The following is a 23436-nucleotide window of genomic DNA, read 5'->3' on the forward strand; positions in this document are numbered from 1 at the left end:
CAACTCCTCCTAGACTGCACACACAGGATGCGCCCTCGTCGTGGAGTGGAATCGGACGCTCCACCAGACGTCATTACCAGAGTACATTTCTTCATGGCAAAAGAAGCCATTTCTGCGGTCAGTCGCACTCGTGATGAAATAACCATTCAGGGCGCACCCATCCAAATCTACCAAGACCTACCTGTGCTTACCCTCCAGAGAAGCCAATCGCTCCGACCCCTGGCTGCCTTCCTGCAAGACCAACAAATCCGGTATCAATGGCTCTTCCCCACGGCCTTGCAGTTCGCCTACAAGGGCACCCAGAGAAGGATTAGCCACCTGGAAGACGGCGAGAAAATTATGAACCCAGCCCCGCCTGGAGCTCAGTCGCCCCTGAATCGTGGGAATTCTACCGACACGGATCTCCCAATGTCTCCTAAAACCAAACTGAACTCCTGGTCAAGAGTCCCGAGGTTCAGAATGAAAAATAGCCTCACCCGAGGGAACCCCGTCATCCATGGCAAGCAAAATGATGCCCTGACGATCGAGGCAGCGGGCCCTACCCCATGGCCTATGCCCACGGCCTATGCCCACTTCCGAGGTACAATCCATCTAAGTTCTTGGAAGGCCACACCTACAATTTTAGCCATGTTGGCTATGAACAGTTACTTGGCCACGTTGGCCAGGGGGGGCCGGACCCACAAATCTGCCCCCCCAGTTAAACCTGTGCCCCCCACCCCGTTGGAGGCCAGAGCAAAAATTTCAAAGGCAGGGAGGAATGCGACCACAGAATTTACGAGATGCTGGTTGACGCGTCTACATCTCACACCCCTTCTCCAGACACAGCGACACCCTCGCCTCCCACTCCAGATCATTCTACCCTAAGATTCTAAACTCCCAGCAAACGCAAGTCGATATTGCAAAAACTACAAGACGAAAAATCAGCGGTAGCCATGTTGCAGGAAACGCATCTACTGCCAGCCGATTACGGGCGCTTACACGGCCGTCTTTTCCCAAAACAGTTCTGCGCATCCGTGAACACCAAGAAAGGGGGCACTGCCGTTCTCTTTAGGAAGGGACTAGATCCCCAAATACTTGACACAAAACTCTGCTCAGACGGCCGATTTGTTGCTGTGAAGTGCCTGCTACTCAGACAACTATACTCCATTGTATCAATATACCCTCCGAACACAGCCTAAGCCGCTTTCTACGATGCACTGGGCTCTCCCCTCCCCTCCTTCTTGGAGGGCCAAGTCATCACTGGCGGTGACTCTAACTGAGTCCCGGATCCCACAAAGGACAAATCCCACCCTCCATCACCCGGCGACTTCACTTCGGCCCTAGCACTGCTACAGCTGTTCAGAACGTTGGAGGTGATAAACGCATGGAGGGTTCTCCATCCCTCAGAAAAATACTTTTCTTTCTACTCCTACCTCCATAGAACATTCTCCAGAATAGATCTCCTATTGGTTTCCCCCCAGATTCTCTCATTCGCCAATGATGTTAACATTGGCCCAAGGATTCTGTCAGATCACGGCCCGGTGACCCTAGAAATCCGGACACAGGAACCATTCCGCCCAGCCCAGCGTAGATGGACACTTTACGATCCAATCCTTAACGAGATGCCGCTTAGGGACTCGATTGCAACTACGATCAAGAACTTTTTCCAGGAAACACCCACAGCTGACACCTCTCCCGCTAACACCTGACCTGCCATGAAAGCGGTCGTATGTGGGGAGCTGATAGCTCAGGGCGTAGCTTTCCACAAAGCTAGGTGCCAGACCCGCCTCGCCCTCGAAGACGACCTCCGGAAAGCAGAGCAAACCCATAAAGAAAAAGGATGGTCCCCGAAAACCCAACGTGCCATCCACACGGCACAGAAAAAAATCAAAGCCCACTACGCCGAACATACAGCACACCAACTGGCAAAGGCCAAGCAATTCTATTATGCTAAAAACAACAAAGCAAACAAATTACTGGTAGCCAAACTGGCCAAGGCGAAACGAAATAACATGATCATTGGACTCCGGGATGCGCAAGGCAGAACGCAATACGAAGAGCAAGACAAGCAGCGCCTAGCAGCGGAGCATCTGATAAAAGGGATGACCGCCCCGAGACGTGGGCGAACAAAAGGAATACTTATGAAAAGCAGCATTCCCCCAAATCTCGGACTCAACCCGAGACCTCCTGGACGATCCAGTCTCCAGTGAGGAGGTAGACAAAGCCATAAAATCTCTTAAATCCCGGGCCCCTGGCCCTGATGGCTACACAATCAGGTTTTACAGGGTCTTCAAGCCCCAGCTACTCGCCCCATTAGTACAGCTATTTAACTCCTTCAGGGAAACTGGCGTCATAACCTCCTCCATGCAAGAGTCAATCACAGTCCTTCTACCTAAACCTGGAGGGGATCCGAGAAGTCCAGCCTCATATAGACCGATCGCTCTCCTCAACATTGACGCTAATATTTATTCCAAAATTCTAGCAACACGCTTATCTCACATCCTGCCAGACATAATCCAGTCTGACCAGAGTGGCTTTCTGAAGAACCGATCTACAGCTGACAACATCCGCAGAGCCCTGAACCTGGCTGGCCTGGCTTCCCGAGACTCACAAGGGATTGTGCTTATGGCACTAGACGCAACCAAAGCGTTTGACAAGGTGGATTGGACATTCATGAGGCTTACTCTGGAGACGTTCGGATTTGGGCCGGAATTTCGCACCATGGTCCTGGCCAATTATAAATTGCCCAAAACCCTACTCAGAATCAACGGTAATCTCTCGGCCCCCATTATGCTGTCCTGCGGAACTAGAAAGGAATGCCCGCTGTCCCCGCTTTTATTTGCCTTTATCATGGAGCCCTTCGCCCAACGGGTCAGGCTGAACCACCTAATCATGGGTCTCCAAGTAGGCCCCTCGCACCATAAACTGGCCCTCTACGCAGACGACGTCCTCCTGACCATCACAAACCCCTGTGTCTCTTTGGCACACGCTTTAGCAGAAGTAAACAACCCTGGAAGGGTCACAGGATTCACCATTAACTTCAACAAGTCGGCAGCGCTAGAAATGGGGATATCGTCAAGGGAGCGAGAAGACCTGATCCCAATGTGCCCAATACAATGGAAGATGAAGGCTATCAGTTACCTGGGGGTCCAGATCCCATCCAGAACAACAGACGTCTACCGCATGAACTTCCCCCCGCTCTTCAAAGAGCTGGAAACCGACCTGAAATGCTGGCCGACCCAAGAGATTTCTCTGATGGGCCGGATTACAGCGTGTAAAATGAACCTACTTCCGAGATTCCTGTACGCATGTTCCGCCCTCCCTGTAATGATTCCGACTCCAGCACTCCAGAACCTACAGAGGATACAATTCATCTGGAGGGGGAACAAGGCCAGAATCCCTAGCGACACGATGCTGGGGAATGCAAAACTTGGTGGCCTGGGGGTCCCGGACCTACAGAAATACCACATGGCAGCCCAACTAGCTTGCATCCAAGCATGGCAAACGATCACTAATAGCCCCAGATGGGTGGACATGGAAAAATCGCGATTAGCTCTCCCCCTACGCTTTCTGCCCCACATCCCACCAGCGATGAGACAGCAATGGCATGGACTACTACTAACCACCAAACATACCGCTGCCATTTGGGACAAAACGCTAAAACAAAAGAAGATCCCAAGAGGACTGAGCCCCTCATCCCTGGTTTTTCTGAACCCAGCCTTCTTACCTGGAGCAGCTCCCCAAAACTTCAAAAACTGGATTGAGGGGGGACTGGAGACTGTGTGGCAGCTTTTCAAAGGAGGTCAACCACTTTCTTATGAATGATGCAAGGAAACCTTCCACCTCCAAGAAAAGGACAGGTTTACATATCTCCAGCTGCGCCACTGGTGCACCCATCCACAGACACACCAAACAGTGACCCGCTCTCCCACCCCCATAGAACTATCCCTCAAGGACCTACCAAGCCGAGGCAAAATCTCTGTGCTATGCAAGCTCCTCCAGAAAGACTTCCTCACCTCGAAGTCTCGGTCCATGCAACAATGGGAGGCAGACCTAGGCCACCCCATAGAGGCCCAATCCTGGGTGGACATCTGGACCCGCACCCAATCGGCATCCGCCTGTGTCACAAATAGGGAATGTGCCTACAAAATCCTATTGCGTTGGTACTATCCCCCACTAAGACTCCATTACATGAACCATACTTTGGACCCAGCTTGCTGGAGACAATGTGGCCAAACAGGATCCCTTTTCCACATGTGGTGCACTTTTCCAAAAGCCCAAAGTTTCTGGAAAGAGTGTTTAGTGGTCATCGCAGAAATCACGCGAACAAAACTCCCTCTAGATCCCGAACCTATCCTCCTGGGCACCCCGGTACCTAAAGCCAAATTGTTGTCCCAATGCTTGTTGGCGGGTAGAATAGTGGTGGCCCGCACATGGAAATCTGTAGAAGGCCCACTCCTGCCCCTCTGGTGGGTGAAGCTGTGGGATGTATTAATTGCAGAAAAGGTGACGGCAGCTAGAGCAGGTCTCCTCCACCGCTTCCAGAACATTTGGAACCCTGTTCTCGAGTTTGATCGGGACTTCCCAGCTTTGACCTACAAACCCCGGCTGGCCAGGAGGGTTCTGGAGAACTGGATCGCCCCACAGGAACAGGAGGGAGGGGAAGGAACTTGAAAATGTTACGACCGTAGGGAAGATGGGGGGGGGGGAAACATACTTGTATAGTAATGCATACTAATGTTGACAATATGTGTATGTGTTATTCTTCCTGCCTTGTTCAAAAATAAACATTTAAAAATAAAAAAAAATAAAAAAAAATGGGGGACAGTCATCCACGGAGAAGCCGTCCACGAGCAGCGGCAAGGTTAGAGAGTCACTGACGACTAAGCCGTCGACGAAACCCCCATCGACGACGACAACACTCCAAGCCTCATCATCCACAACCAAATCCTCGTTGTCGAGGTCAACGTCCATGAAGCAGTAGTCGACGAAGGAAGCTCATCACTCGTCAACGAACCTCTTGTCCACGAATCTCTCATCGACAGAGGATTATCAACCATCTTCAAAGTCTTTGTCCACGAAACCACCGTCGAAGAAGCTGTCGTCCATGAAGCCGAGAAATTCTTCATCTACAGAAGAAATAGGACCCATAACGCCTCTCACGGACGTCATGGATAAACCATCCAATGTGAGCAGTCTCCCCAAGTCTTTGGAAGCAACGCCTCCAATTTCAGATACTCTTGAGCCAGTCGGAACACAGCTATCGCTGTTAAGAGATGACAGAACTCCCTGACATCATTCTTCAAGAGGAGTTCCCAGACACAGAAATTCTTGGTGAGCAACCTTTCCTCATTCCCAAGGAATACAGCCATCCTTGGCAACCGGATTCAGAGGACATTGCTGGTCCTTATGACCCGGTGCTCATGTCATCGATGCATAGAATCATCGATGAATTCAACAGACGTCAAGAACAAAAGAATAGATCATCTGTACCGAAGAAGCCAAGAATTCGCCTGAGGGACGTTTCACCTCAGCATTGCACGCCCAGACACTCCACTTTCAGGAGTAGGCCACAGAAATGAGCACGATCACCTGAGCCTCCACGTAGATCCAGGAGCAGAACGCTCAGTGCTTCACCGACAAGAGTCCCCTCTCCAGCATCACCACATAGACCTTGATTTCCAGTTCGAGATCCAACTATGGTGCCATCGTCTGTGTCAGTCTCTTATTGGCAAGAAGACCCGTTCAGGGATTTCTCAGACCCTGAGGAAGGTGAGATCACACAGGAGCCTGATGCTCCCAGTGAATAGGATGATTATATTGTTGAGAAACCCATAAAGAAAGACTCTCCAGGTGATTCTTCACCACCGGACGATTTAGTATTGTTTCATACTATTATCAGAAAAGCTGCAGACTTGTTCAAATTGCAAGTTACATCGGAAGTGAACAAGTCAGTGCTTTATGAGCACAGGGACAAGCGCAGAAGAACGGTTACCACCATTCCTCTTCTCGACACCATATGGGAATCTGGGTCAAAGATACTGGCCACGCCATTATCCACACCTGCTCTGGTTTCAAGTCCTGAAAAGAAATACAAGGCACCAGACTCGGCACCGCTTTGTTTAGGGGGTCATACTAAGCCACACTCAGTTATTACAGTAGCAGCCAGAAAGAAGTTAACCAACCCTTCATCACCTCGGTCAGCACCGCCAGACATGGAAGGTTGCAAGCTGGAAGCCATGGGTAGGAAGGTGTCTTCCTCAGCATCTCTCACTATTAGAGCGGGCAACGCATTAGCTATGAAAGCCAGGTTTGACCGCAAACTTTGGCTTTGCATGTCCAAGCGGACCAAACATCTACCTGCAAATCTACAGGAAGAAGCCAGGTCTATCATTGCAGACAGAGAAGCTACTTCAGATCACATGATCAATGCTGCAGTCGATGTGTCTGAGTCAGGTTTCAGGCAAATGGCCCACGGCTCGGTACTAAGGAGACAGGCCTGGATGAAAGCCACAAATTTCAGGCCTGAATGCAGGCCCAAATATTGGACATGCCCTTCGAGGGGCAAGACTTATTTGGCAAAAAAGTAGATGACCACCTAAAAGGAATAAAAACGGACACGGACACAGCTCGAGCCATCATTTCCTTGACGGATAAATATAAAGACTGTAGGTCTTTTTGGCCCTTTTGAGGTTCATCGTCAAAAGACAGAGGATATACTTGTTCTTCCTATGGTCAAAAGACGCAAGGAAACGGATTCCAAGGCAACATATATCAATCTGCCAACAACTACTCCCAGAGAGGAAGGCGCGGCTCTACCCAAGGTAAAGCCCAGGACACACAAAATTGACCAATCGGTTCTTCCTTCTCTAGGTCAAACACCTGTCGGGGGAAGGGTAAGACAATTTTTTCAACGCTGGAATTCAATAACATTAGACAAGTGGGTATTACAGGTGGTCCACAAGGATCACACCATAGAATTCCTAGACCATCCTCCATCCTTTGCTCCCACCCTTGCAAAGTTCACATGCTGCGGCACGTCATGGCAGAAGTTCAGAAATTGCTGCACAAAGCAGCTATAGAACCAGTTCCCTATTCCCAGAAAGGAAAAGGTTTTACTCCTGCTTCTTTATAATCAATAAGAATGGCCAATGGAGGCCCATATTGGACTTGAGGGCACTCAACAAATACATCAAACCCATCAAATTCAAAATGATATCCCTGCAAGGCGTCTTACCGTGGCTGAACAGAAATGACTTCCTAGCCACTCTGGACTTAGAAGACGCATATTTTCACATTCCTATTCATCCTGCCCACAGGCAGTTACTCAGGTTCGCTTTAGGAGACCTACATTTGCAATTCAGAGTACTCCCGTTCGGGCTAAAATCAGCACTAAGGGTATTTGCCAAATGTCTGGTGCCCGTAGCAGCAAACCTCAGAAGGTTGGGAACGGAGGTATTTCCATATTTGGACGACTGGTTGATAAGGGCAAGGTCCTAGAGTCAAGCTCACTTGGCAGTATCGAAAACGATAAAACTTCTAAAAGTGTTAGGTTTTCCGATAAACAACATAAAGTCCTGCCCAGTACCCAGGAAGACGGTTCTCTTCCTGGGGGCCGAGTTCGACACCACCATTCCCAAGGTAAGACCATCGGCAGACAGAGTAACAGCCATCCTCCGCTCAACATCATTGTTCCTAGACAAAGGGACAACCACGGTACGCTCTTTCAAATCCCTCCTAGGCATGATGTCCTCATGTATATTTCTCATACCAAATTGCAGACTTTGTATGAGAACAATCCAGGAAGCCCTGGATCATCAATGGAAACAAGCCATAGGTTCATGGGAAGATGTAGTCCAGATACTGAGTGCAGTACACCAGGCACTTCGATGGTGGAATACTCCACGGAACGTGCTCCAAGGGATGCCATTCCAGGCACCAACATCTACTCTTCTCTTAAGGACAGATGCGTCCCTTTCGGGATGGGGAGCGCACTTGGCGGACGTCCAAACAAAAGGGGCTTGGTCAGACCGGGAATCACCGCTCCACAACAATGTCCTAGAGCTCAGGGCGATACGATGGGCTGTAAAAGCTTTTCTTCCAGTAGTGGCAGGTCAAGTCTTGACCATCCAGACCGACAATACAACCTCCATGCACTACACAAACAAGCAAGGGGGCACGAAGTCCGAGATCTTATCACAGGAAGCGCATCTACTATGGTCATGGGCCTTAGACCACAAAGTCCAGATCAGGGCGGAACATCTTCCTGGAGTGGACAATGTCTTAGCGGACAAACTGAGCAGGGAGTATGCGTCATCCCACAAATGGGAGATAGACGAAAAGGAAGTCCAACGGATTTTCTCTGTATGGTGCCACCCACAGATCAACCTCTTTGCCACCAGAGTCAACAGAAAATGTCAAGCATTCGCCTCAAGGTACCCAGAATATCAGTCAGCAGGAGATACATTCTCGGTGGACTGCACAGGGAAATTCCTTTATGCGCTTCTCCCCATTCCACTCTTAGCCAGAATTCTGCGCAGAATGAAGGAGCAGGACTGCTCCATGATCCTAATAGCGCCAGACTGGGCGTGACAGATCTGATACCCGACTCTGCAGCATCTATCCCGATGGCCCTCCAATTCACCTCCAGGCACATCAATACCTATTGACTCAGCATAACAACAAAGTCCTCCACCACGACCCAGTGAGCCTCTCCCTCAAAGCCTGGTTCCTGAGCAGCACAAACTCATGAATTTGAGCCTTCCGGCAGATTGCTGGGACATAATCAGGGCCTCTACAGCCCCCTCAACGAGAATCACATACGTGCGGAAATTGACCTCCTTCTCTAAGTGGTGTGAAACATCTACGATTAACCCACTTACAGCTTTGTAGAACAAATACTACCTTACTTATTGCATTTGGCTAAGGCAGGTCTCTCCCTGTCCTCCATCAAAGTTCACTTGTCATCCATATCGGCATACACAACGACTCCAGAAGTGCAGTCATTACTCTCTCTTCCAGCTGTCAAGATCTTCCTGAAGGGGTTGATGCTTACTTAACCTACTGCGCCCTCATCAGTTTCTACCTGGAGCCTAAACACAGTACTTAAGGCCCTCATGGAACCCCCTTTCAAATCCATTCACAGATGTGACATAAAATTCTTATCTTGGAAAACGTCTTTTTTGATAGCCATGACATCGGCCAGGAGGATCAGTGAATTGCAAGTCTTGTCTTCAGAACCTCCTTTTACTTTGTTTCAGCAAGACCGCGTCATTTTGAGAACACACCCACCCATAATTTCTTCCCAAAGTCCTATCGGAAATGACACTCACAGAGCGCATTGTTATACCATCTTTCTTCCGGAACCATACCTCAGAGACAGAAAGAGCTTTGCATTCTCTAGATGTGACTAGAGTTTTAAAATTCTACTTGCGGAGACTAAGGAGTTCCGCTCAACTAACAGGCTGTTCATTGCCTTTTCTGGTCGCTCAAAAGGGCAGCATATCTCCAAACAAAGTCTAGCAAGATGGGTCTCTCTATGCATCACCCACTGTCATCAATGGAAGGGCGACCCCCTCTCCAAGCCGCTTTCAGCACACTCCACCAGAGGGAGAGCAACATCAGTAGCGTTTCACGCAGGGGTACCCTTGAAGGACATAGGCAGAGCCGCTTGAGCACTCTGCACACGTTTGCTAAACACTACTGCTTAGCAGAAGATGCCAACAAAGAATCTGCAGTTGGACAGGCAGTGCTCCACCACCTCTTTGCTTAAGGTAGGACCAGCCTCCTTTCCCCGAGTATGTAACCGTTGTGTTGCTGCATGGTAAAGGTTTGTCAGAAAAAAATATCTGCATATATGCTTATATATATATATGATGGAGGCATGCTTTAACCCTTTAAGTGCTATGGGTTTCCCCCCCCCCAGTGCCAAGGCCTTTTTTGGTGATTTCGGTATGTCGCCATTCAATGCCTTGTAACTTTTTTGTTACATGAGATATCTTGGCCAAATTTGGCCCCTTTTTTTCCCACATGTAGGCCGCGGGAACGCCAACCAGGAGTCCTGGGTTGCTGTAGGGGGGTGAAAATAACCAAAAAGGGGGAAAATGTTTGTTTTTTTCAAAAAATGCCAATAAAATGATGTACAAAGAAGCCTGTGGTTTTTTCCTTGTAAGAGCTAGGAACAAATGGTTTGCTGTGCTGAATTCCCCAATTTCCTGGCTTTCAGGAACAGGTTGAGTAGAAAAGAAAAAAACATATTTTTATGTGGTTATCAACCATTTCGTTCAGAGCTAGCCGATTTTGGCCATTTTTGCCGATTGGACATGCGTGGACAGAAAGGCATACATTTCTAAAAAGTAGACACATTCCAAGTTTAGGAAGGTGTGATTTGCGCAGGTCAGGCAACAACTTTGTAGGGGTAAATGCCATAGTTTGGGGAAAAAGCGGGAAAATGACCGAAAAAAAGGTATGTAGTGGACATAGTTGGCTTAGTACGGCAATGGCTTCTATGAATTTTAAGAAAAACAATGCTCCGCTACATTCCCCCGACTCTTGCAGTTAGGAAATCACACATTTTTTGTAGTGTGTCAAAAAACAAGCAATACCACAAGCCAAACACTGAGCCTTGGTAAACAGGAGTTTTATGCTTACGGCCTGAACAGATGTACGTACCATGTGTAAATCAGGAAAACCAATATGGTGAGGAACGGCAAGCATACATTTTTTGAAAGAGCACAGGCAGACCTTTTCAAGGGTAGGTGACTTTTGCAGGTTACAAAAGTGTATGGTGCCTAAAGCAGCGACTAAATGTAGGGCACATTTGGGAAATGAAAGGGTTGTGTGAGAAAGGGCACCAGCAAATGGGTCGAAATGTTATGAAAACCACACAAACACAACAAATGTCATACCTTCCCGCGTTCTCACACATGTCCCAATGGAAACGGTACTTCACATGTGTGGGTGCACCTACCTGAGTGGCAAGTGGAAAGCCTAAAACACGACTAACCCCAAGTCTTTTCCGACAGCTGAATTCCACGATTTTTTCAGAATGGCACACCATACAGATATGGGTCTAGGGTGTCCAAGCCACCAAGGAAAACCGGGAACCTCATGCATTTCCGAAAAGAGGACACCTGTGGGAATCCGCAGAGGTCTGACTTGCGCAAATCAGCCCAGAATGTATTACCTAGAAAGCCCGGCAAAGTCCGAAATTTGGCGAATAAAACCCAATTTCCGTACATTTCAGTCGGCTCACCCACCGAAACACGCTGCCAACAACACATGGCATACCTTCCCGCGTTCCCACATGTGTCCCGACAAAAACTGTACCTTACATGTGTGGGTGCACCTACCTGGGCGCCAAGGGGAAAGCCTAAAACACGGCTAACCCCAAGTCTTTTCCGACTGCTGAATTTCACAATTTTTTCTGAACGGCACACCATACAGATATGGGCCTACGGTGTCCAAGCCACCAGGGAAAACACGGAACCCCATGCATTTCCGAAAGGAGGACACGCTTGGGAATCCACAGAGGTCTGACTTGCGCAAATCGGCCCAGAATGTATTACCTAGAAAGCCTGGCAAAGTCCGAAATTTGGCGAATAAAACCCAATTTCCGTACATTTCAGCCGGCTCACCCACCGAAACACGCTGCCAACAACACATGGCATACCTGTCCCGCGTTCCCACATGTGTCCCGACGAAAACGATACCTTACATGTGTGGGTGCACCTACCTGGGCGCCAAGGGGAAAGCCTAAAACACGGCTAACCCCAAGTCTTTTCCGACAGCTGAATTTCACGATTTTTTCAGAAGGGCACACCATACAGATATGGGCCTAGGGTGTCCAAACCACCGAGGAAAACAGGGAACCGCATGCATTTCTGAAAAGAGGACACCCGTGGGAATCCGCATAGGTCTGACTTGCGCAAATCCGCCCAGAATTTATTACCCAGAAAGCCCGGCAAAATCCGAAATGTGGCAAAAAAAACCAATTTCCGCACATTGAACTCGGCTCACCCACCGAAACACCAAAAGAATATGGACTCCAAAGAAATATAATCCTCAAAAGGTGGTTCCGATGAGAAAAAATCAAAGTAGGTAGTAAGAATATAGAACGTAGAAAAGGTTTACAGCAAGGAGTAAGGAAGCCACAAAGAGTGCTCGAAAACCAGTAAGCGTTAAAGATAGAGGGATTACAGGGAGTACCGCATGAGATGCGGAAGACAGTGCAGGATAGTCAGAAGGCAAACCGAACTTAGACGTTCCGCTGCTAAGATGAAAGGCTAGAATGCCGGAAAGAGGTTACACACCTGACAGCTGCAGAAAGGATAGCAGCGGGAGCGAGCCGAATGCATAGACTGGAAAATAAACACAGACACAGAAAGGAGTTAATGCAGTCGGTAAGAAAAGGATACTGCTGCGAAATAATAAGAGGCAGATCGCGGGATGACAGAGAAAGCTACCCGCAAGGCGATAGCAGGGAAGCGGGAATGAGCCAAAGGCGGGGCTTCGGTGGGAAAAAAGAAAGCAACAGAAAAGACAGAAATATAGAAGTGAAATTAGCTAAATGCCAGTAAGGCAGTGGACGTCAGGGTAGTAGTGACCCATCAGAGTAGGGGTGGAAGCAGGAAAACAAGAAGGGAAAGTAGAATTGCGAATAGCACGGAATGCTATGAAGCAACAACAGCGAGTCTCCTGGAACGGATACAATGCACTGCAATGACATCACAGACTGAGGATATAGGAAGCAGCGGCCAAATTGGATGAGGATTAGACCGTGACATGTCTCATACGCTGGTACAATTAGAGAACCTCCATCTATGCCAATACTTCCAGGGCCGCGGCATGACACTCAGATTTGTAACATGGAATGTTAAAGGACTAAATTGCCCTAAGAAATGGGAAAAAAATTAGGGTGAGGTTACTGGGAGAGAAAGCTGATGTTATTATTCTGCAGGAAACGCACTTGACAGAGCATCCAGACAATGTTTATGGTGCTTCTAGATTCATGAAGGTGTTATTGAACTGTTATTCAGGGAGATCGAAAGGGGTAGGATTATTGATTCGTACAAGATTAGTTATGGTGGTAGAGAATGTACTCATGGACAATGAAGGCCGATTTAACTTAGTGGATGTTAAACATGAAGGGAAAGTGATGACTTTGGGTTCTGTATATTGTCCGTGCACCAATGGTGTCAGTTTTTTCAGAGAGTTGATGGATTCCCTGAAAGGTATGCATGGTGGGTGCATTGTTCTTGGGGGCAATTTAAACTGTTTTATATGCCGCTCTGGATAGATTATCAACATGTAGATTCATAGGCCTTAAACTGAGTTGTGCCTTTTGAGAGTTTCTTGACACCTTTGCTTTAGTGGATAGTTGGAGATCACTACATCCTACTGAGAAGTAATTGTCTTTTTATTCTCCTGTCCACGACTCTTATTCGAGGCTGGATTACTTACTGATCTCTGATGAATTGGTTGATGTGCTATCAAATGTTGATATTGAGGAAAGATGCCTTTTTGACCATTCTTTGGTTAAATTAAGTATGTGCTGTAGTCAAAACAGACCGACGGGTATTAAATGGAGACTTAAGACATTCATGCTACAAGATGAGGAAATATGTGAAGCTATTAGAGCCTCCATTGATATTTATTTTGCAGAAAATATGGGTTCTACAGATAGCGTGAATGTGTGGGATGCTTTTAAGGTGACTATACGAGGGGAGTTAATTGGACGTCGAGAGCAAGGAAAGTGGGGGAGGCGTGAGTTAAAGATTTAGAATTGGAACTTAAAACTTTGCAACGGAATTATGCTTCTATAACTAATAAGAGGGCAGATAAATTGAAGATGGATTGTGCAAAGGATAAACTGAGGAACGCCTTAGGTGAGCAAACAGAACGAGGCTTATATTTTTTTAAGCAAAAATATTGGTTGAAGAGCTTATCAGAAAGAGCATTTATTCACAAAATTGAGGATGAGACGGGTTATTAGGGTTAAGAGCAAAGATATTTGTGAATGCTTCAGGTCATTCTATGCCAATATATAGGAGAGCTAATTGGTTCTTCACAAATGGGGTTTATGAGTAATAGGTATGGCTATGACAATATTCAGACTTTACTAAACATAATAGGTCTTTCTAAAACTATGACAGAAGAAATACTATTTTTGTTATGCTGAAAAGGTGTTTGACTGTGTTATTTGGTAATTTTTTCATTATACTTTACTTCGAATGGGGTTTGGTCCACAATTTTTGAATGCGATTGGTGCTTTGCAATTCGATATTTCTGACAAGTTTTGGGTCAATTATGTTTTGTCTTTAGCATTCAGGCTGTTTAGAGGTACCAGACAGGGCTGCCCGCTCTTGCCTCTTTTGTTCAATTTGGTTCTTGAACCTTTGCTGGCATTCATTCGGCAGGAGCGGAATCCTCGCGGCTGGAAGGTAGGGAGGTATGAAGTTTTGGTTTATGCTGACGATCTGACGGTAGTGTTAACAAATCCAGCTGATGGAGGGCCTCTACTTAAGAATATGTTACAGGAAATGGGGGAATTATCGGGCTATAGGGTAAATTGGGGGAAAACTGTGATTTTCCAGCTTAATGTGGAACCACTGGGTAGAAGGTTAATAGATTGGGAATGCCAATGGGCTGATGCCTAGGCAAAATATTTAGGTATTTATTTGGTACGTGATATTAAAAGGCTGGTGGCGTTTAATGTGGATAGATTGAAGGAGATATTGTTAAAGGATGTACGTAGATGGGATAGGTTAATTTTAAGTCTTTGGGCCAAGGTCAATGCCATAAAAATGGTCTTGCTACCAAAAGTATTGTATTATATTCAGTTGCTTCCTCTTAAGTTTACCAAGAAGGTATTCAAGCGTATTCATAGGATCTTTTGGGATTTTTTGTGGGGAGTAGGCAACAAACCGAAAATTCCATGGTTCATCATGATTCGTAAAGTTAAAGAAGGGGTTTTGGCTATCCGGTTTTGGAGAACTATTATAAGGGTTTCTTATTAAAAAAGGCTTCCTATTATTTTAAGGATGGGGGGATCCAGATCCTTTCTGGCTTTTGATGGAAAAAGATAAGTTGGCCCCCTTTTCTTTGAATTGTTTATACTTATATGGGAGGCTTCCAAATCCTACGGCTACATTGGAATCTCTGGTGGGATACGAAATCTGCTTTGAACTCATGGATTCAAGGTTGTGGGCAAAGTTTTTTTTTTTATGATACGGCTTCCATTTGGTTGAATCCTGGATTGCAGATTGAGAACAAAATGCTCAATTGGAGGGGATGGGCTAATAGAGTCATTTTGAAGATTGAGGAGGTGTGGAAAGAGGGCGGGTGGTTCTGTTTTACACATTGGCCGATCAATTTGGGTTGAGTTACAGGGAGCTTGAGAGGTATAGATCTTTGGCACAATTGATGACTGAGAGGCAACGAATGCTGAGTGGGCCAATGCATAGTAGACCTCAAGTTTGCAAGTTTTGTATTCCGCCAGGTGCAGTCTTTACATATATTAAGTTGATGCCTCTGCAGGAATGTATGCAGGGTTCATGGGAGGGATTGAGAATGGAGAGGGTGTAGGATCTCAACAGAGACTTGTGTGAGAGAGTTTGGGATGATGTATGGAATGTGACAGTGAAAGCCAAAATGGATTTGTGTCTGCGGCATATCCACCAACAAATTCTTGGTCGTATGTATTGAATTAATCTAAGAGGATTGGCAGATTCTGACTTGTGTTGGGGTTGTAATCATTCACAGCGGTCCTATCTGCGTATGCTCTGGGAGTGTGAGAGAGGTTTAGACTTTTGGAAGGATGTTTTCAATCAAATTAGTAGTGGGCATTTCTTTTCCTTGTAATGTTATGCCTGTTGTCTTCAGATTGGATCGATAGAGCATTGTTGATTGCAATAAAACATATCATGAAAGTGTGGAAATCTAGAAAAAAAACCACACCTTGATAATTGGTTGGCTGACATGCGTACACTTTCGTACTATGAGAAGTCCCGAGCATCTAGGGTTATCGAGAGACAGAGTATAGTGAGAATTGGGGATCCTTTAATAATCTATTCGGATAAGGTGTGAACTAGTATTCGTACTTACATTAAGTTTGAGAGTGAGGGGGTTGGTGGGGGGTTGATGTGTTTTTGATGTTACATGTTTGTTGTATCTTGTGTTTATTTAGGGTGTGGGGGTGGGAGTTTATTGTGCTGTTACTAGATATTATATTTAGCTTGCTAAGTTATTACTTATGTGTATAGTTATTTTTGTTATGCTCTCACTTGACTGTTGTTTTTGTGATTTTGGAAAATGTATGGTTAAATAAAGATGTTTAAAAAAAAAACAGCCAGTGTAGAGGTCAAAGTTATTTAGGTGCCCTGTTCCATGCATCCCTATGCAGACCAGAGGAAATTGTCCTAAAGTTCAGGACAAAACGTTATAGCTTGGAATGAAGTGACATCCTTGACTTCTCAGCTGTCGTGCCATTTCAAGGCCAAAAGTATAAAATGTGCCGGAAGCAGCTATTAAACGCAGATAAAACATTTGACATGCAGAAGGACTCCTGGCTACAGCAATTGAGGTAGGTGAGAGAAGCTGTAACTGCACGCAAAATGCCACAGAGCTCTCAAATGGGCGCCCCCTCCTCAGCAGCAGCCTCTACATCACCTCCACATGTCTCAATTGTTCATGGCCACTTGCCTACATATATGAAGATATATATTTATAAAATTAAAATAAAATTACTGCAGCAATGTAACTTTTAATACACAGTTCTTATTGTATGGGTATTTGGCATTTGTTGAAACAATTCATCAGTGGTTCTGGCAATAAGATATACAGACTGTTTCCAGCCAGCAATACATAATATTGTTATTCTCTGAATACCTCTTGTGAATTCTTCTGTCCCTCACCGAGAAAAAATGCTTTTCTGTTTGTGTTTTAACAGCAATAAAACCTCTTTCGCAGGCACTGCTTTATTTGAAGAAGACGCCCAGATCCTTGGAGTCATCGAAGCTTATTGCACTGGAGCAGGTTTCCAGCAAATGCTTAGTTCAAGTAAGTCCGGGCCATGCAACAATGCAACAATGGCATAGACACAGCCTCAGTCTTTGTGATATACTGTCATTGCTCAGCTGTAATAGAACTGCTTGCATGCATTTATTTTGTCAGCAGCGGGGCAGGGTTATCTACTAGCTCATGCAAATTGCATTTTTGCACATCAAACAATTTCAAGTGATGCTTGTTATGCCATTTGTAGTGCCAATATTATCACTCTGGTACTTCTGCCCTCTGCTGGTGGTAACTTTAGAGACAACCTAGATTTGCCTTGCTGTAAGACTGACCCTGTATTGTATGACAGCTTGGTACCAACTTTATCTCTTGCGGAAAATGAAGCCCTTCCTTCCAGAATAAAAATTCTGAGCTGCTGTCCACGCCTTGGTCCTCTCCCGCCTGGATGGTGGTAATGCCCTTTTGGAAGGCCTTACAGCATCTACCCTAGCACCCCTGAGATGTGTCCTGCATGCGGCAGCACGGCTCATCAAAGGTCTGTGCAAATTTGACTGCGTCACCCCGACCCTCATTGAACTGCACTTGCTCCTGCTGCAAGTCCATATCATCTTAAAACCTTGCTGCATCATCTACAAGACTTACACCCTGAAGTCCCCAAGGGGAAATAAGGACATGTGCAGACTTGAACTCCACTGGTGCTGGAAGGAAAGAACAAGAAGACAGGCCTTCTCTGTCTATATCCCAAGACTCTGGAACCTTCCCCCAGTCAACAACAGACTCACCCAATTGCTCATATAGTTTAGTGATCATGGAGCTCAAGACCCTCATCTTCAAGGAATGGCTCCTCTAGCACCTAAGTCCAGACACCCTCTACTCCCTACCCTACCTGAGGCTGGGTGATCTACTCCCCACTGTTTCCTAGCTTGGTTGTTTGTAGACCCCTTGCTGCCAAATTCCCCAACCTTCCCCTCGCCTCTTAGTTCTCCATTCTCTTGTTTATCTGCTTCCCTCACTGTGTTCTTAACCTAGTATTGTAAAGCGCTCTGTTGCTTCCCTAAGTTTAGTCCGAGTTCAAAAAATATAATAATAATTATTAAGCTCTTGTGGCTGCAAAGAAGACGTTGAACATTGATTAGGGTAACTGGAACCTGACATTGTGATCAGAGTTCTCTACTGGGCAAGCTGTGTGGAGACACCCTGGTTTTAAAGCAGAAGATAAGGGAACAAGTGAGGAGATAAGCTCTAGTGGTGCGCTCGTACTTAAAGGAGACAACAGCATAGAGAACCTCTCTGGGCATGCAGCTACTGGTGCGGAAAGAAAATGCACAAACTAAGAAAAAGCTTTAAGACACAATTACCTGGTGTCAGTAATTGATTTTGTCCCACCAAAGAATACAATGCTACTGCTAGTGACAAAGGTGGCCGTCCCCTCATGTGCCTGTCCAACTCTGCGCATACCCCTTTCTTCTCTGCCTTGCACCTTCTGCTGAGTCACCAAATCCTGGTATCATCTACAAATGATTGCAACCTGTGACGCTGCACCAACTGTTTACTGCCTAGAGTGTGACTCTTGCAGCATTTTCCTGGAATTGCAAAGTATCACACTTCATGTTCTACCAAGAAGTTGACCAAATAGTTCCAGTAATGCTTTGGACCTACTGCAAAAGTGTGTTAGTCCTAACGCATGCTAGTCTTCATTGTGTGACTCAGTTGCATCCGATTGAGTGCTGGTTTCTAATGCTGGTAACCTAAGTCTTCACTGCAGTTACACTGCTCCTCTTCTTGCTGTCATAACCGTGGGGAGGCTGGGCAAGCTTCTGTCTGTCCTGAATAGCCATGTCTGATGACGAGGCTAGGGGCTCAGAGGCATTCAATAGACTGACACATTTTGACATGTCACACTCTCAAGCAGTAGTGTCCCGATGGGAGAGGTGAATGCATCGCTTTGAAAACTCCATGGATTCTCAGCAATAAAATGACATGTATCCTTAAGTTAGATACCTTATTGCATAAACTATGAACTGTTCACATCCAACTAAGCATATCAGTTAATGGTGAATCAGCTGACATACATGCCATTTAACTCTAAAAGCAGGTCGCACACTGCGACTTTCTGAACTTCATCTATTGAAAAGCAATCTGATAGTCTATCTTTGAATGAAAGATGCTTATCTATAATTCTGTGTAAAAGACTGCTGACGGAACTGGTTTTCCATCATCAAAGTAGCTAGATCTGAGGCCCCAATTAGGCACACAAGCCAGCCACATGGAAAAGGGATGAAATGCTTGTGGATGAACACATCAGTCCAGTGAACACCCAAAGAAGAAACCCAGAGATGGTCGTCAATAAACCATGCAACAGAGTGGCAAACCAATAGAAATTAGAAGACAGAATGTGCTACTGGTGTTGGAGGACAAATGCTTTGCATTCATTAGTCTATACAGCAAATGTGTCAAGGTAAACAATTTTTTTGAGTGCGCAAATCTACCATTGGACAAGAGCCTGACAAACATGTAAGCGAATTCCAAGAAATAGTTAGAATGTAGAAGCAAAGGGGCGACGCTTGCTTATGTCTGTGTCAGAAGGCAACTCCAATAAGGAGAGAGGGTCAGAGACCAAGGTCGAAGATTATTTTATCAGCTGAGGCAATTATTTTTTTCCAAAAACCTTTTATTGGCATTTTTCAACATTAACACATTCCATTTTAGCAATCCATGCATGGACCTGAGGAGGGTCCCTGGACTTCCATTTACGTGGCAGTGCTAAAGCCGCCGCCGCCATCATTATTATCGCATAAAGTTTGCGGACCAGCTTTGCTTTGAGTTGTTCTAGTGTGCTGTCTAGGCCTATCATTGCGAGCTCCCTGTTTCCCTTGTTTTTACCCTCTAGAACCTGCTCAATTGATTCCTGTATCCCCACCCAGAGCTGATCTATATTGGGGCATTCCCACCAGATGTGGCTCCACGATCCCTCCCCACTGCATTCCCTCCAGCACCTCTGAGAGGAACCCGGGTACACCTTGTGGAGCCTAATTGGCGTTCGATGCCACTGGAAGATTAGTTTAAGCCAGATTTTGCGAATCTGGAGGGATCTTGTTAGTTTGGGGATATTTGCTCACAGTTTTATCCACTCCATTTCCTCGATTGCGCACCCTGTAGAGGTCTCCCATCTTTTTACGTATGTCCTTGGAGGGGGATCTTCGCCCAGTTTTACGAGTTTGTATATGTTTGCAACAATTCGGCTGTCCCCTGGGTCCCTATTCAGGTACTTTTTGAATGGGGTTAGTTGGCAAACCGCTGCTTGTTTCATTGATGGGTGGTGAAGCCAGTGTCTCAGCTGGACGTATGTGTACCTTTCCTTTTCACTCAGGGTAAAGTCAAATTTGCATTGGTTGAACTGTTTGATGTGGTCCCCCTCGAACATATCCCTAACCTTGAGGCAGCCCCTCCCCCCCCTCGCCAGGAATCGAATCCATGTGTTTTGTGAGCATGAGTAAATTGTGGATTATCAAAGACCGGTGTGTACGGCGAAGGGAACGTAGTAATGTGCGCCCTCTTGGCCGCTTCGTCCCAAGCGTCTCCCACTTTTCTCTGCTGTCCTTCTGCCAGTCCCTAACCACCTTCAACTGGGCTGCTATATAGTAGGCTCTGAAGTCCGGTTCCCCCATTCACCCTCTGGTAGTGGGAGGGGGGGTGTTTATTCTTTTTGCAGCCACTCTGTGTGGTTCGTTGTTCCAGACAAATTTAGTGGTTATTTTGTGTAGGGCTCTGAAGTAGGCTCGCGGAACGTGGATCGGGAGTGCTGTAAAGTGGTATAGTAGTTTTGGCAGCACTACCATTTTTAATGTATTTATGCGTCCCATCTATGTAATCACTAACGGGCCCCAATCTACCATTTAAGATTAAAGCTTCTCCAGAAGGGGTGGGTAATTTGCTTGATATAGCTTCCCCAGTGTTTTAGTCAGTTTCATCCTCAGGTACGTTATCAAGTGTTCTGCCAATCTATAGGGGGAGGACAGTTTGAGTTCCTGCTCGGCTGCTCTCGTGAGGGTGAGGTTAAGAATTTCGGATTTGGCTGGGTTTATTTTTAAACCTGCGACCTCACTAAACAGGCTAAGCTCCCCCTCAATCGCATGGAGGGAAGTCTCTGGGTGGGACACCATGAAGAGCATATTGTCAGCGAATGCTGCTATTTTGTGTGAGTTCCCTCCAAAGGGCACTGCCTTTGTCCCCTCGTTTGGCCGCACCTCTGCTAGGAAGGGTTCGAGATGTAGGGCGTATAGCATAGGGGACAGGGGGCACCCCTGCTCCGTACCTCGGGTTACTGCTACAGATTTCAATACTAGCCCGTTGATGGAAAGCCAAAGCATCTGCTGCCTATAGTTGGCTCTTACCCCATTTAGGAATTTGGGTCTGAAGCCCATCTTTCTCATGGTTGCAAAGAGGTATCCCCACTCAACCCGATTGAAAGCTTTCTCAGCGTCGATCCCCAATAGGATGGCCAGGATTCCTCTTTTGTGCGACTTTTCGATCAGGTGGGCTATTCTCCTGACATTGCCTCCAGTCTGGAGTCCCCTGATGAGACCCGATAGTTCAGCCAAAATTAATTTGGGAAGAATGTGGTCTATTCTGGATGCCAAGATTTTCGTGTGGATCTTTGTGTCGACATTTATTAGGGTGATGGGATGGTAGGAGCCACAATCGGTTAGGTCCTTGCCTTTTTTCGGAATGAGAATCACTTACGCCTCTTGCATGGATTTTGAGATGGCCCTGTCCTTACCAATCTGATTGAATAGGTCTGTAAGATAGGGAATAAGCAGTTCTTTATGCGTTTTATAGAATTCGGCAACAAAGCCATCCAGGGCGGGGGACTTATGGATAGGTAGGGATGTGATTGCTGCCCGGACTTAATCTCTAGTTAACTCCCCTTCCATAAATTCCTTCTCCTCTGCTGTTAGTCTTGGTAGATCTATTTTATTTAGGTATGCTACCTGGGTTGACAGTGATGGATTTTCTGAGCTGTACAGGTCAGTATAGAGTATAGAGTACAGGTCAGTATAGAACTAGACGAACGCCCTCTCTATGTCCTTGTTACAGGTGCTCGTTTTCCTTCTTCCATTTTTATTTTTAAGATCGTTTTGTCTGTTTCCTCCCTCCTCAGTTTTCTGGCCAGTAGGCAAACTGATTTGTTCGCTTTGATGTAATATTTTTGTTTAAGACGTAGTAAGTTGCGTACCGCTGCCCTTGTCTGTATCGAGTCTAACTGCCCTTGTGTGGCGCGTATTCCCTTTTAATCCCTGGGGTCTGCCCTGATCCAATCTTAGCCATTATGCCCTTTAGTTTGTCTTCTAGCCTAACCTCCTTTAGCTTCCATTCCCTGTCCCTTCTGGCTTTGATAGCTATAATTCTCCCTCCGATTGTCTCTTTGAATGCATCCCACCTGACCTGCGGGGTAGTGTCCCCTGCCCTGTTTGTCTCAAAGATGGTCTCAATTTCTTCGGCCACTTCCCGGACTAGCGATTCATCTTTGAAGAGAGGAGTTGGATATCACCATCTCCAAAGGCCGGACAGTGACCGGTTCCTTTTTAGAGTAAGGGTTATTGGGGCATGATCCGAGACTTCGATGGGAACCAGGCCAATACTCATGACTCTTCCCAGTAATAATCTGGAGACCCAGCTGTAGTCTATTCTCGAGTGTGATCGATGCGCGTGCGAGTACAAGGTGTAGCTTTCCTTGTCCCCTTCAAGTTCCTTCCATATGTCTACTAGCGCCAGGTCATGCCCTTTCCCCCTGAGGGCCTCTGATGGGTGCCCCTGTGTTCCTGATGAGGTGCAACTTTTGTCTTTGTTAGAGTCCCAGGTCATGTTAAGATCCCCAATTACTATTATGGGTGTCTTCGCAAAGTTTTCAAAGGTGGTCAGGGCTTTTTGGATGTAAGCATCTTGACCAGTGTTGGGTGCGTATAGTGTTGTCATGGTGTAAGTCTCGCCCCTCCCCTGCAGAGCAACCGCTACGTATCTCCCCTGTACGTCCGATTCCAACACGTCACTTTCAGATCTAGTCCGTCCTTCAGTGCTAGAAGAACCCCCCCTTTCTTGACGGGTTGCGTGGCTTGTAGGATTCTCGAGTACCCCAGAGTTTTATTCTCTTTCTGTCCCGGGTTTGGATATGTGTTTCCTGTAGTGTTACTAGGTCAGGTTGTTCCCTTCTCATGAGCCTCTCTATCTTTTTCCTTTTGATTGGTGCATTTAGGCCGTTGATGTTTAGGGTTAAGATCTTTACCTTTTCGTTACTAGCCATTGTATTTCCTTAGAGGCCTTATCCTGTATTTGCTGCCCTGTGTAGCCTTGGGGACACCCCTTTGCCTCTTCCCCGCTTCCTGCTTTGTCTTCTCCGCTTAATAGCCTGGTCCGCCTGGATCCCTCTCTCCCTGCCCTCCCACC

General features: G+C 46.5%; 1 protein-coding gene across 4 annotated transcripts in view; it reads left to right on the top strand.

The window, feature by feature from the left end:
* ARHGEF6 (Rac/Cdc42 guanine nucleotide exchange factor 6) overlaps nucleotides 1-23436 on the top strand; it is a 3277165-nt gene that overhangs the window by 2686694 nt on the left and 567035 nt on the right. For all 4 annotated transcript variants that reach the window (XM_069612789.1, XM_069612790.1, XM_069612791.1 and 1 more), the window contains one exon: nucleotides 16948-17037. In XM_069612789.1, the coding sequence (XP_069468890.1) occupies nucleotides 16948-17037 (90 nt within the window). The remainder of the gene's footprint in view (nucleotides 1-16947; nucleotides 17038-23436) is intronic.

The sequence above is a fragment of the Ambystoma mexicanum genome, chromosome 5p (assembly GCF_040938575.1).
Source record: "Ambystoma mexicanum isolate Mex_15411 chromosome 5p, UKY_AmexF1_1, whole genome shotgun sequence".
NCBI lineage: Eukaryota > Metazoa > Chordata > Amphibia > Caudata > Ambystomatidae > Ambystoma > Ambystoma mexicanum.